General features: G+C 41.8%; 1 protein-coding gene across 1 annotated transcript in view; it reads right to left on the minus strand.

Moving 5' to 3' along the window:
* LOC135629540 (putative MO25-like protein At5g47540) overlaps positions 1-14,595 on the minus strand; it is a 33,317-nt gene extending 18,722 nt beyond the window's left edge. Inside the window, exons 1-4 of the mRNA XM_065137051.1 lie at positions 14,274-14,595; positions 11,707-11,868; positions 11,419-11,537; positions 10,310-10,384 (exon numbers count right to left, since the gene is read on the minus strand). Of these exons, the coding sequence (XP_064993123.1) occupies positions 10,310-10,384; positions 11,419-11,537; positions 11,707-11,868; positions 14,274-14,393 (476 nt within the window). The 5' untranslated portion in view covers positions 14,394-14,595. The remainder of the gene's footprint in view (positions 1-10,309; positions 10,385-11,418; positions 11,538-11,706; positions 11,869-14,273) is intronic.
* Positions 14,596-15,372: the final 777 nt, after the last annotated feature.

Genomic DNA, 15,372 nt, shown 5'->3' on the forward strand with positions numbered 1-15,372 from the left:
ATACAAGAGAGCAAGAAATCCTTGTACCAAGGTACAATCTTATGAGTATGGTTTTTCATACATCAAATAACTAAGACATCATGCACATCTAACAAATATATTAATGAATTATATTCTATATTACAGGGGAAACTAGATAAATCCAGACATTGGGAAGCAAAAGGCAACCCATCATACATAATAATTTGAAATGATTTGAAGAATACAAACATGGAACACAATCATTGTCAAAATATATCAAATAAAAGAAATTTACTCTCTACTTCTCTCCCTTTGACTGAGGGATCTCAACAAAAACGAGATGGGATCTATTCTTGTCTGACACGCCAGATGAAAATTATGTCAGATGCCTCAATTGAAGAGCCCAAACTCATTCAACCTTTTTAAGTTCAAAAAAAAGAAATGCTTAAGAAAATATATTATAATTTCTAACCTCATCTTTTTCAAATAAAGAACATGATATACTCACTTGACTGGTCTAATTAAAAAACCAGACATGCCTATATCCAAGGCTGATAAAGAACATGTGCTACGTTGGCTTCACATATAAACACTTAACTCAATAGATAAAATGATTCTGTTTAGGAATGTTTCATGAGAGACAATGATCCTTGGGAAAGAAAAGATAGGTTTTTTGGAATAATGGCAATTTATTGAAAGAGGTGCAAAAAAGGTATTATAAAACAGACAATAGTTCAAAACGGTCAATGTTGAAGTTCGATCAAATTTAGAGTTGAATGGAAAGGTAAAGTATTCAAATGCATATGCGAAGATACTGGTTAATATACAAGGAATTCCACAACACAAGATTTCAAAACCTTCAAGAATAACATAACACAAGTCAAAACATTGGTTTCAAACAAGGATTTTAATTTCGAATAATACCGCCCATACCAAGCGGTACGTACCGGTCTATCAGGAGACCAATACGTAGACCGCTCGCTACCGGACGGTACCGTCATTGATTGAGGCTGCTTCCACCCCGTTACCACCCTAAATCGGTCAGTGACGGTCGATTTCAACCATCTGTCACGGCCTTAGCTGGAATTGCCTAAGGCGTGAGGCACCCTTGCGGCCAAAACGCGAACTTAGCTTGCGTTGCCTAAGTCGCGAGGCACCCTTACAGCAAACACGCGAACTTAGCTTGCGTTGCCTAAGTCGCGCTTCGCCCTTGAGATATTGCTCCGCAAAGATCAACCCACTTGCAACCTCTCGCAGGTCCCGAAGGACCTGTAAAAGAGAAAGTTGATTAGTTCGAAAGAACAAGCGACGGACAAGTCCCGACGTCTGGCGAAAAGAGGGGAAGCTTTACAAGCAATTCAGCGAGCACATTGCGTGCACAAGAGAAAAGAGGGAGAGGGGGAAAACAAGGACTTTAGGGGGTTGAACGAACAGCTGCAAGTCCACAAACAGCTGCTCACCGGGTGCCGGGCGCGACAACAAGTTCCCGTCAAGGTAACGTGCGAACTTGCGAAAGGTTGTTCAATGCCCGATACTATACCGAAGCCCCATCCAGCCCTGTGCCACCCGGGGGTTTCAAAGGGGCTGAGATGGCTGACGTTTTGGTGAGCGAAGGCGGGCTGCAGAAAACAGCCCGCAACACATGAAAACGGAGCTGTTTTGGGCTGTTTTGGGGCTGTTTTGCTCGGTTCAGTGAGCGGTCGCTTTGTAGCGCGGCAACTTGTTCGAACTTACATTTCTACAAGCAAAATGACTCAAAACCAAGGCAAAACAAGCTGCCAAGTAGCTATACATGTAGATGAGAGCGACGAACGGTTTGTTGAATGGAGTTGTTGTGGGTGCGCGACGACCGTTCGTGACATTCTCCCCCACTTCAACTGTCGACGCCCTCGTCGACGCTTGTTTGTAGTTGTTGATGATTGCTTCTTTATGTCGTAGGGCGTCTTCAGACTCCCAACTGGCTTCGGTTCGGGGAAGCTTTCGCCACTTCACCAAGTACTCTGTCTGCTCAGCTCTATTGGGCAGCTTTATCTTGCGGTCCGCCAGAATGGTTTCAACTCGCTTCTCGTAGGAGGCTGTGATGGGAGATAGCCGAGTTGGAACACTTCGAGAAGCATCTTGCGGATCCGAATGGTAGGCTTTTAGGTTGCTAGCGTGAAGAACGTTGTGAATTTTAAACCATGCCTGCAGCTGCAACTTGTAAGAGACGTTGCCTACCCTGCTGATAATTGGGAAGGGTCCTTCATACTTGCGCACCAATCCTTTGTGAACTTTGTTCCTAAAGAATTGGAGTGATGCTGGTTGGAGCTTTACCAACACCAAATCGCCAACTTTGAACTCTTGCAGTCGCCTTCCCAAGTCTACCCACTTCTTCATCCTTTTTGCCGCCTCTCCAAGTAAGCCCGCACAATATCTGCATTTCGGTGCCGCTCCTTTGCGAAGTGGTAGGCTGACGGACTACTCCCAGTATACCCAATTGCCATGGTGTACGGAGTCGATGGTTGTTGTCCTGTAATGATCTCGAAGGGGCTCTTGTTGGATACAGAGCTCCGCTGCAAGTTGTAGGAGAATTGGGCAATGTCCAACAGCTTCACCCAATCTCGTTGGTTGGCACTCACGTAGTGCCGAAGATATTGCTCCAGGAGCGAGTTTATCCTTTCAGTCTGGCCATCCGTCTGGGGGTGGAGGCTTGTGGAGAAGTATAACTTTGACCCCAACAATTTGAATAGCTCAGACCAGAATCGTCCCAGGAACCGAGCGTCTCGATCACTAATGATATTATGCGGGACTCCCCAATACTTCACCACATCCTTCATCATCAGCTTGGCCGCCTCTTCTGCTGAGCAGTGTAGGGGAGCAGCAATGAAAGTTGCATATTTTGAAAATCGATCGACCACCACGAGTATCGATCCGAGTCTCCCTACAAGTGGCAAGCTTGATATGAAGTCCAAGGAAATGCTCTCCCACGGCCTTTCTGGTACGGGCAACGGCTCCAAAAGTCCCACCGGCTTCCACTGCTCCACCTTGTCTTGTTGGCAAGTAAGGCATGTTCGAACATATTCCTTCACATAAGTCCCCATCTTCGGCCAGTAGAAGGCCCTTTCCACGAGAGCCAACATTCTGTGAATGCCTGGGTGTCCAGCCCAAAGGGAATCGTGACACTCTCTTAAGAGTTCACACCTCAAATTATCCACTCGGGGAACATAAACCCTATTCCTTTTTGTGTAAACGAGTCCTTCCTGGACCTAAAATCGTCGTGCCTTGCCTTCTTTGATGAGCTGCATCAGGATAACTGCCTGGGGGTCACTATACAGTCCATCCCTGATCCTGGAAAGGAAGTTGGAGTGCAATTGACTTGCTTGGCCTCCGCTCTCCAATTGTGCGACATTCACGCGCTCCACTTTTCGACTCAATGCATCGGCCACGACATTTGCCTTCCCAGGCTTATACTCCATTGTCATATCAAATTCAGCCAAGAAGTCCTACCATCGTGCTTGTTTTGGGGAAAGTTTCTTCTGTGTTTAGAAATAGCTCAGAGCGATATTGTTTGTCCTCAGCACAAATCGTGATCCGAGAAGGTAGTGTCACCAAACTCGTAGACAGTGGATCACCACTGTCATCTCCTTCTCATGCACTGGATACTGCTGCTCGGTCTCATTGAGCTTACGGCTCTCGTAGGCCACCAGATGACCTTCCTGCATGAGTACTCCCCCAATGGTGAAGTCCAAAGCATCTGTATGGACTTCAAAAGGCTCCCCCATAGTCTGGCAATTTGAGCACTAGTTCTTCCATAACAGTAGCCTTCAGATCTTGGAATGTTATTTCACATTTGTCCAACCACTTCCAAGGCTGCTCCTTCAGTAACTCCGTCAGTGGAGTTGCACGCTTCGGATACCCCGCTATGAAGCGTCGATAGTAGTTGACGAAACCAAGGATCTCAACTTTGGCACCTTCTTTGGAGTTCACCATTCCGCAACCGCTTGCACTTTTGATTTGTCCATGCGAATGGAACCATCACCGATTCGATGCCCCAAGAATAAGATCTCCGTTTGGGCGAAGTAGCATTTCTCCTTTTTTACGAACAAAGTGTTCTCCCTGAGAACCTTGAAAATTGTCCGAAGGTGCTGAACATGCTCCTCGAGCGTTTGGCTATATACGACGATATCGTCTAAGTGACCACGAACTTGTCCAAATACTCCTTGAATAGTTGGTTCATGAGAGTGCAGAACGTGGCCAGAGCGTTAGTTAAGCTGAAAGACATCACCAAGAACTCAAACGCTCCATACCTGGTCACACAGGTAGTCTTCGCTTCGTCGCCTTCAGCAATGCGTACCTGTCAATACCCCGACCGAAGGTCGAGTTTCGAGAAATACTTAGCTTTGCCCAACTAGTCGAACAAGTCTGCGATGAGTAGGATGGGATACTTGTTCTTCACTGTCACTTTGTTAAGGGCTCGGTAATTGATGCAAAGTCGGAGGCTCCCATCTTGTTTCTTCTGGAAGAGAACTGGAGCTCCGAAAGGTGCTTTAGAGCTGCGGATGAGACCACCGCTTAGTAGCTCACCTAACTGCTTTCTGAGTTCTGCCAACTCTGGTGGGGGCATGCGGTAGGGTGGTCTCGCTGGAGGCTTCACTCCTGGCTCCGGCTCGATGTTGTGATCCACGCCTCTGCGTGGTGGAAGAGTCTTCGGCAACTCGGGTGGCATAACATCAATGAATTCTTTCAGGACGTTCGCCACCACAGCAGGTTCTTGAATGGCCTTTTCGTCGAGTGGCTCTAGCTTCATAGCAGCCACGAAGGTTAATTCACCTTTTCGCACCCCTTTCTTCAGTTGCAATGCCGATATATGTTAGGGTTCCTTGGTTCCTCTCCGAGAGACGGGAACCACGTAGGGGTCGTCACCTCCCATCATACACAAGGAGTTTAGGAACGACATAGGCACCAACTTCACCGCGTGCATAAACTTCATTCCAAGAATCACTTGGAAGTCATCTAATGACACTGACATCATGTTGGTGTTCCCGCTCCATGTTCCGATCTTGATGGGAACTCCCTTTGCCAACCCGAAGATTCGCCTGGCCTCCGAGTTCACCGCCTTCATTCGACTTGGGCTCTTCTCCAAGATCAACCCAAGTCGCTTTGCTTCTCGATCGACTATGAAGTTGTGGGTAGCACCCGTGTCCACCATTGCACGAGTTGTTTGTCCATTGAGCTTAGTGTCTACATACATCAGCTCGCCACTTCCTGCTTTTTGTTGCCTTGTCTTTGGGTTCTCCCCCACTTGACCCCGCATGGCGTTCAACAAACGCATGGCTCCCATCCGGGATTCTTGCGACTCCTCATCGTCGCTGATGGCTTCAGAACTACTCAAGCTAAGAGCGACAGCCTTGCCCTTGTCCGATTTGGAAGGGTGGATGGAAGCTGTTAAAGCATTGAGTGCCTGTTTTTGTGAGCACTCCCTCACCATGTGCGGGCCCTCCGCACAAGAAGCATCCGCCAGGTTTCGAGGCCTTGCCTTTCGGGCTTGGCCCTTTGTGGGAACTCTTCTTCTTTTGTTTGCCCCCGAGCTCCTTCCCTCGAGAATATTTTGGAGGGCGACTGCCTGAAGATTGTTTCCTTCTTCCCGGGTCTTCAGAGGAAACAAAGTCGGTGAGCCTTTCTGCAGCAGCAATTGCCCCGACCACATCGGTGACATTCCTTCGATTTAGTTCTTGTTGAGCCAATGGCTTCAAACCATCGAGGAAGCTGAACAGCTTGTCCTTCTCGAACATGTCTTGTATGTCCAGCATTAGCGCAGAAAATTGTTTCACGTAGTCTCGGATGGAAGTACTCTGGCGGAGTTGTCTCAACTTCCTTCTTGCGACGAACTCTGTGTTCTCCGGTAGGAACTGAGTTCTCAACTCCCGCTTCAAGTCCTTCCAAGTGTCAACTCGACACCAACCTTGTTGGATCTCCTCCCAACAGGTTCGCCACCAAAGTTTCGCATCTCCATTCAAATACATCGTTGCTATCGAAACTTTGGTATCTTCATAATCGGGCCTCGTAGCTCGAAAGTATTGTTCCATGTCGAACAGAAAATTCTCGAGCTCTTTGGCATCTCTGGCCCCTCCATAACCATGAGGCTCGGGTGCCCTCAAGTTTTGTGGTGGTGCAACGCGAGTGTTGCTTCCTCCCGCATTTAGTGCTCTTGTGAGCATAGCCACCTTTGAAGTGAGTTCCGCCACAACATCCTGTAAGTGTTGCACGGAGTCTTTGGTGTCGTCAGACAGTCGGTCGACTAGGGCCTCGACCTTGTCGATCCTGGACTCCGCTTCCTCTTGCGAGCTCTTTACCCCAACAAGCCTTTGTTGGCCATGGTAGAGTTCCTCCATGCTCGCTTCAAGAACATCCAAGCGGGTTTCCGCCGTTGTGAGTCTCTCCTTGTGACTCTTTTTCCCCGTTGGCGCTCTAGATTGCGCCTCCTCCGCTCGCGAAGAGTAGCAAACTTCTCGCTCGTCATGTTCGCTGCCGCACTCCTCTTGAGCGGCTCCAACAGCATGAGAGCGAGTATGCACATGCAGCCCACCTGCGACTGCTTGGGGCAAGGGTCCGGCTCGCCTCGTCTTGCTTGATTCGCCACGATACTTTGCCATGGCGAAGTTGCGAAGTTCCTTCGCTGCTCGCTCGAAGTGTTTGCCCGCTCTGATACCACAATGTCACGGCCTTAGCTGGAATTGCCTAAGGCGTGAGGCACCCTTGCGGCCAAGACACGAACTTAGCTTGCGTTGCCTAAGTCGCGATGCACCCTTGCGGCAAAGACGCGAACTTAGCTTGCGTTGCCTAAGTCGCGCTTCGCCCTTGAGATATTGCTCCGCAAAGATCAGCCCACTTGCAACCTCTCGCAGGTCACGAAAGACCTGTAAAAGAGAAAGTTGATTAGTTCAAAAAAACGAGCGACGGACAACTCCCGACGTCTCGCGAAAAGAGGGGAAGCTTTACAAGCAATTCAGCGAGCACCTTGCGTGCACAAGAGAAAAGAGGGAGCGGGGGAAAACAAGGACTTTAGAGGGTTGAACGAACAGCTGCAAATCCACAAACAGCTGCTCACCGGGTGCCGGGCGCGATAACAAGTTCCCGTCAAGGTAACGTGTGAACTTACAAAAGGTTGTTCAACGCCCGACACTATATTGAAGCCCCATCCAGCCCTGTGTCACCCAGAGGGTTCAAAGGGGCTGAGATGGCTGACATTTTTGTGAGAGGAGGCGGGCTGCAGAAAACAGCCAGCGGCACACGAAAATAGAGCTGTTTTGGGCTGTTTTGGGGTTGTTTGGCTCGGTTCGATGAGCAGTCGTCAGAGTTGTTGCGGGTACGCGACGACCGTTAGTGACACAAGTCAAAACATTGGTTTCAAACAAGGATTTTAATTTTGAATAATACCACCCGTACCAAGCGGTACGTACCGATCTGTCAGGAGACCAATACGTAGACTGCTCGTTACCGGACAGTACCGTCGTTGATTGGGGCTGCTTCCACCCCGTTACCACCCTAAATCGGTCAGTGACGGTCGATTTCAACCATCGCTGCCTGCTACCGAGTGGTATTAGCCGAGGGAGAAGAAAGAAGAGGGAGAAGAAGAGGGAGAAGAGAAGGGAGAACCTAAAGATCTGGCGTTGCTCTCCCTCGACGATCCCGATCCATCATTGGACGCCACAAATAAGATGTTGCCTCCTCATTTGAGGCAACGAGGCCTCGGTGTCGTTGACGACTTCTCCTCATCCGCGCAGGGAGAAGAAGCCTTGGCGACATCATGGGGAGAAGAAACGTCGCCTCTCCCCACGTGGGCAGAAGAAACGAGGCGACGTCACCTTTTTTTAAACTTATATATATATATATATATATATATATATATATATATATATATATATATATATATATATATACCAAGTGATACACCTTGGTTTATTGCTCAATACTCTATATCGTACCATACCATACCGAGCTACACTTGAAACTCCAGTACGGCAAAATTACGATCCTTGGTTTCAACTAAAAACTAATGTTGTTAAAGCAGCACCAAGGTGCTTCAGCCTTCAGCCACACCAAAGCCTAGGCACCTAGTTCTTTCAGACGAGGCAATCCCCCAAGTGCTTAGGTGAACCTAAGACCTATATTTTAAGGACTACATCCTACTACTAGGAAATGAGAGCGCTTACAATTTTAAATAATGCAACATAAACAAGTAGTTATTTTTACTTTTGAGTTACCACACAAAAATTAATGTTCTACAACCTTGTGCAATAAATAATTTCAACAATGAAATTTGTTAAAACCTCATCATTATGCTTTTTTTAGCCCATGTGTCCTGATTGTTCTAATCAGTATTTAATTAATGCCTCTTAATTTTTTTATTTTAATTTACATTAGTATATTAAAGAGGTATCTTCCAACACAACATACATAAAAAGGACATAAGAGTGGGACATCCTGAAATTAGAATTATTATGGCTGATACCAAATATTGGGTGATAGAATCTCCATCTTATATGATTTACACAGAAAAGGCGAAGGAGGAGTACATAGAGCATATCATCTGTTGTATAATAACTTCATAATTACTAGAATGCTTTTTCTCTTCATGGGTAAAAGTTGTATTCTTACCAAAATCAGAATAAAGAATCCAGTAAAAAATGGAATAACGATGAGATGCCAAGTGGTGAAACAATGCCATGCCCCACCACATTATAAACCTCAACTTAACTAACTACCTAAAAAAACACTTAGTTCTCTAACAACAAGCAAAACACAGGTTACAAGGACAAAAAATTTTAACCATCAAACTCAGAGGCAAGAATGCACTGTCAGAAATTAACAGTAAGCAGCAAAGAAAAGCCAAAAATAATACTAATATAAAGCAGCCATTTTCTGATAGAACTAACAGGCATTTCTGGGAATTTGTTTCTTGTGCCAAACAATATCATCCCTCCTCACAGTGGAGAAGGATTCCTAATAGAACTAACAGGCATTTATTTAGAACTTGGGGGAACACCGGGATAACCAAACAGTAGTTTCATTGATTTCAGTAATTCTTACTTCACGTATCTGATCAGTGGTATCATTGAGCAGATGGAAAACTCATCTGCCATTGATAATGAGTTCTGAAACTTTGATCTGATTACCAGCTTCGGTATACACCCTGTTTCTAAACAGTAAACATCCTCCAGATAGCTATTGTCCAGAAATATAAGGCTTCGCCATCACCCAACTTGTAGCCAGTAGATCTCCTTGCAATCTCCCTAATCTTCAGCAAATTTTGCCAGTACCAACTGTAGTTAAAAAGGATATTTCATATGCAAAATGCTGTGATATTGAAGTTTCATCAAACAAGTTCATTTTGCCCATAAAGAATCAGTTTTGGAATAATAACCATAACTTTTTCATAGTTGTGACTGTGTGCCTAGTTGTTCTATCTAGTGCCAAGGGGTTTCCACACATTACCATGTAGGCATTTGATGACTTTATGATTCTTAAACCTCAACCAATAGTGAAACACAAGAATTCACACAAGCAACTCGAATCAACAGTGAAGAGAGAAGTATGCTCTTTCATATGATGTCTAGGGAAAATTATTCGAAAGGTGCTGGAAGATAAAATGATAGGCCAGGATAAAAGTTGGGATTAATATAACTTGATCAACCAAGTTATAAAGTTAAAGAGTGGGACTCATTTCAATTGCTTGGTGACAATCACTTAAATCAAAATTGAGGTCACAATTGTAGTCCTCATGGCTGAGCTATATGGAAGAATGTCAGAAATTTTATACATCAATGGATCAAAATATTTAACATCTAATCTACACTAGCCAACTCCTTTAATGAAATTTGGGCCTTAAGATGAAATATCAATATACAAACACCAATAAAATGGAAACGAGTCCATTGACTAGCAAAGTTTCAGGGTTGACTGGTGAGAAAAGGCATTCACTACATGAAGAAAGTTTAAAACCATACAAGAAAATATGTAGCAAGATCTTGATAAGAAATTCATCAAAGTATTCTACTATTCTGTAAGGGACACTGATTCCTTATGTTAAACACCCAATTTATATGCATAACATTTATTCATCACTTGCAATATTTTTTCTGTAAGTAATATATAAACTTGAGAAGAGAATATGCCCAGTGGCAAAACAGGAAACTGGAGAATTAGAACATAACTGATAAAGAAATTGATAAATTTTCCCTTGTTTTTCTAGTGGTAGAATCTAAAGGAAAAAAGCCAGACTGATATCAGAACATACAATAAATGGTAGCCACAAAAATTTTGAGAAAAGAAAGAAACCAAATGTCCTAAATAAAACTAAATTAAATACCTAGCTATACATTGATGTCGAATACATTCTCTTAGCATGGCCCCATAATGCAGAGCAATGTCCATATCTTCGTAGCTGCAGAATTTGAGATAATATTTTGCAATCTCATTATAGACAAAAATGAACATAGCCAAACTATCAACAAAGTTTGTATTCTATTTTGTAATAATTCTCATAAGACAAATGATGGAAAATTAATTTACAACTATTAGCTAAGAAATATGAAGCCTTTGCAAATTTAAATGTGCATATCAGCCAAAAGAACTACATTTATGACCTTTTCCTTGGACATCATCATTTCCACTTCCCCTCTTCTGAACTGACTTTCTCCTCTAGATTCATGTGATTAGTACATAACAAACTTGCAATGTTTTTTTTATCAACTATTGTTGTATTCATAGTTAACATCAAGATTTGTGGATGAACATATACGGATTTTATCTATTAATCAAAATCAGTTACCCACCCATTTAATGTCTGGTACATACAATTGTAGTCAAAGAAAAATCATTTCTCATCATAAATTAGTTGAAGAAAAAAGAACAGAACATTATATATCTCCCCAGCCAGTGCCATTACTGTTGTTTTTACTGTTCAGTTACAATATGATATAACAAGTGGATTTGATAGCCAAACATCATGCCATAATGACTACTAAAAGATCCAAAACAGAATGACCAATATATTGAAATATGGATGCTATAAAGATGATGTTGACGAGGCTAAAAAGCAGTAGGTATGCATATCTAGGGTGAGCTCACACCAATATGAAAATGTTCTGCAATAAGAAAAAAAACTAATAACACTACAAATTTATTTATGGTATGCAATCAAGCAAATCCTAAAGGAGCTAGATGATATTAAAACATAATCTAAATAAATAAATGGTACAAATCTCTGCTTATAGAAAAAGAAACATGAGCAACATCATGAACACAATATATATATATATATATATATATATATATATATATATATATATATATATATATATATATATATATATATATATATATATATATATATATATATTTATTTATTTATTTATTTATTTATTTATTTATTTATATGATCTTCTGATCACAAAGCTGTAGAACTTAATGTCTCACCCAGAAATTAAAAGGTCCAGAAGATCTTTGTTAGCTTCCAAGTAATCAGAAGCAATTAACCGCGAATGAACTTGTTGCCTTTGCAAATTTGCGACAACTTGAGTAGCATCTTTTCGGGCCTGCAAAAACACAACAAATTTCAGCAACAAGTTGGCAAACTGAGTGCTCAGTGAGATGATTAATATGTAGTACAGTATAAAAAAAATTAAAAATTATTACACTTGAACCATGGAAAAAAAAAATCTCAGTTCCAACAACAAAATCAAACATCGTAACTAACAAAATTACCTCTAGATTCAGTTTTGGGAGACAAACAATTAATAGACGCAAGGTATTCTCTCTGAAGAACTCTTGAGTCAACTGTGCACAAGCTTCAGCCACTGGCTCTGAGTCACTGTTGCCATAGAGAATAGATTTTAACTCCCGGATATTTTTACATAATTCTGCCATCTGCATAGAGGAGTTGAACATAACAGTCAATAATAAGAGTTCATCTAAGTCTTATCTTTAAGATAAGTAGAGCTTAGATGATTAATAAATAAAAAATATTATTATAAAATTTTAGTCAACAGAATTTTGTCTTTAAGTATATGAGTCTCTGTTCACAACTTCAGTAAGATATAGATGGATGTTTTAAAAAGGGGCTCTTTTACATTGATTTTTGAAGTCATGTAATCACTTAAAAGTTATGAAAGCTGTAAAATATGACAAATATTTTAGGCAGCCTTTGCAAAGTCATGCTCTTTAGCCCAACACCAAACTGAAGAGAAAAGGCTAAGCTGTAACATGTATCAGGATATGATGTTGGCTTAAGTGTAGCCGTAGGGATTTGGGGAGCATTTCTTTTATGCAGCATACATAAATCTGGATGGTGCTTATCAGCCAAACTGCCAAACCCGTATGAAGAGAAATGGCTTGGGTGTGAATGATGATATATCAGGGTAGCCGGTTGTGTTGGGGGTTTGGAGGGGAAAACCAATGCCCAAGGTTAATACCTTGGTGACATTCCTATTTTTGTACCCTTTCTTTTATATGACTGTTTTTCTTTACTTATATCTGACACCTTTATTTTGTTGTTCTCTTTAAAATCTCTTTCTCTTCCTCATCTCATTCTTTTTCTCTCTCGTCCTCTCTATCCAGCTAGACTCTGGTATTTTATGCCCTGGTTCCCTCTGTCAATTAATGCCTAACACTACATATTGTTTTGTCATTTTTCTTGTGAAATATGTGCCTTGGCATTATACTTTAAAACAAAGAATAATTGACCTACACTAAGTAGGTAATACCTTCCCTTGTAAACTTGGAGTCAAAATCCTTCACTGCACCTATAACTCAAATGAGATAGCAAAACTCTCAAGAGCTTGAAAGCATGATGCAGAACTGCTTTTTAGATGTATATATGTTATAAACCAAAGATATAGCCCAACTCACATTCTTTTTCTCCTCATATAATATTACCTAAATCCAAAACTTCATGTCCTTAAACAAACTCGAAATACTTTTAAACTCAAAAGGCTTCATAAAGAGTCCAACTCACAACAATAAGGAACAACCACCCATAAGGCTTACCGAAACTTCTTAAGAAACAAGGACTAAACGAATTAGAGGGGATTCAAATTCTGATTAAAAATGTAACAAAGTCCACAAAAGTTATCTAGCATTTTTTTCATAAAATTTGGCCAATTGATTTATTCTGCATGAAACAGCATACATAACCCTCCCCACCTTTAGAACAGTACTAACTCCTTTTCTAAGTGAAGAGGAAGCATTAAAAGGGTAAATGCCCTTCCATGGAGAAGAGCTTGCCCCTTAAGCAAAAATCTAGATACTAGGTAAGTAGTAAACCTTGTTTTAAAACATAAAAATTGGAACTTCAGACTATAATTGGTTCTGGCCACCCTCCATCAAAATGAAGTTCAACTGATTAGCTCACTTCTACTTGACCGACTACAAAAGCCCTCTTCAGTTTCAGTTTTTTAAATTGGAAAAGTCCAAAGAGTGCATGTTGTCTTGTGGTCAGACCATGTTTCTAGTCTAAATATCAGATCATGCAATTGTAGTTATCAAGAACCTAAAATTACAACTATTTTCATGCATCAAAAGAACAATGTTGGAAGATGGATAGGCCAAGCTCACTCCAAAAAGGACTAATGAGACCAAACGAACAAAGTTCTCCTAAGACACGTTTAACTTTTTTCCTCTGGGTCTCGACTCTAGCTGCCAACTTTTTTAAGATCTATGTCAACATTGTTTTTATGTGATCATTGCAGTCGCTTGTTTCAGGTTTTGCATTGCTTTTTAAGCAAGAAAAGAAAATTTAGTTTATTGAGCCACAAAAGATACTCTAAAGAACAATCCACGGGGCAAGCTCTTCTCCGAAGAACCACCATAGTTCTTAAATCCACTCAATCAACTTGTTGCTAATAAAATCTAGTCTAATTAATAAAACGTTCGACTGTGAGACCACAACGTGGCAGCAATAAACAATTGATTATTTTCTACGTTCACGCAGCGGTATCCACAAATATTCCAGCTTTCCTAAGTAGACAACACAAGAATAATTAAGTCTCAAAAGAAAAGCAGGAATCAGCTTTACGAAAAGCAACGAAAAGTCATCACTTCATTTTACCCCCATGCACATTATGCAGTAAAACTTTATCACAGTGCAACCCCAATGAACAGAAATAAATCAGACGTGAGCACAAGCAAAATCGTTTTTTTTTAATCAATAATAGTCAATTATTAGGCAACAGACCATCAAACAAAAGGCCAAATAAATTAAAAACGAAAACGAAAAGATGCCGCAGAAAGCACAAGGAAGGATAAGAGCACGGTATCGCGATGGGATCGTTCACCTTCTCCTCCCGCTTGGTGTCTCGGGAGTTCGAGTTGAGGTCGACGTAGATGAGGAGCTCCCGCGTGTGACGCACGATCTCGGCGGGAGTCCGCGGCTTCGACTTGAAGAGGCCCTTCATTGCGTTCCCCGGTGTAGATCGCCAGGCAGTCCCGCGACAAGGCGACGCTGGGATTACGGATGGGGGTGACCCTCGAGATAGAGAGACCAAGATCGAAAACCCTCGGGCTCCGATTTCTCGAGGCGGATCGAAATCGAAGGAAGTGTCGCGAGCAGCCGATCCCAGGCACCACCTATTCTGCGTCGGAGGTCTCGTCGTTTTCCTAAAAAGAAAAAAGAAAAAAGAAAAACAAACGAGCGGTGGATATTTAAAGATATTTAAAGATAAAAAGAAAATGAATCGAAATAAAATTAGAGTGGGCTAAGAATAACAAAGAACCCACTTTGGCCTTTTCCTACAGCACCTCGTTTCCTACCCCAGCTCACCTCCATTGTTCCAATTCGCCGAAAGCACAGGGCCCACCACGAAGCCCATCAGTCGACAACTCACAGGGCACTTCCAAAGTTCTTTCTTTCCTTTATAATTTTATATAATAAAGTATAATATTTTATCTATAATAATATATAAATTCTATCTTCCATCCTTTCCCTTGGTTTGTGCCGTCGTTGTCCTAACCATGCATTAGGAAATGGCAGCATTAATTGGTGAGGCGTAAAGCTGCCAAATCCAAATCGAGTAAGAAAAATAGATCTGACAGGATAAAATAACATTTTAGCTCATTAATAATTTTTCTCTTTTAACTCTGGGACATTCTGTTCCCAATGTTCATGATCGTTTGACGTCCTTCTCCCCTAAATCAAAAAAGACAAGCAGTGATGACTTTTACTGTTAACACGTGGTAGATTTTTATTTGCCCATTTTCTTCATTCAAATCTTTTGTCTTTTATTTTTAATGATCGTTTTGCCATCTTGATTTGGTCTCATACGCTTGATTAATTATGCATTTATAATACTCTTTAAATATTATTTCTAAGCTAACGAGATTTCAAAACGATATATGATTATAAGTACTTTCCAGCGATACATTCTTTCCTGTTAC

This window comes from Musa acuminata, chromosome BXJ3-1 (genome assembly GCF_036884655.1).
Source record: "Musa acuminata AAA Group cultivar baxijiao chromosome BXJ3-1, Cavendish_Baxijiao_AAA, whole genome shotgun sequence".
NCBI lineage: Eukaryota > Viridiplantae > Streptophyta > Magnoliopsida > Zingiberales > Musaceae > Musa > Musa acuminata.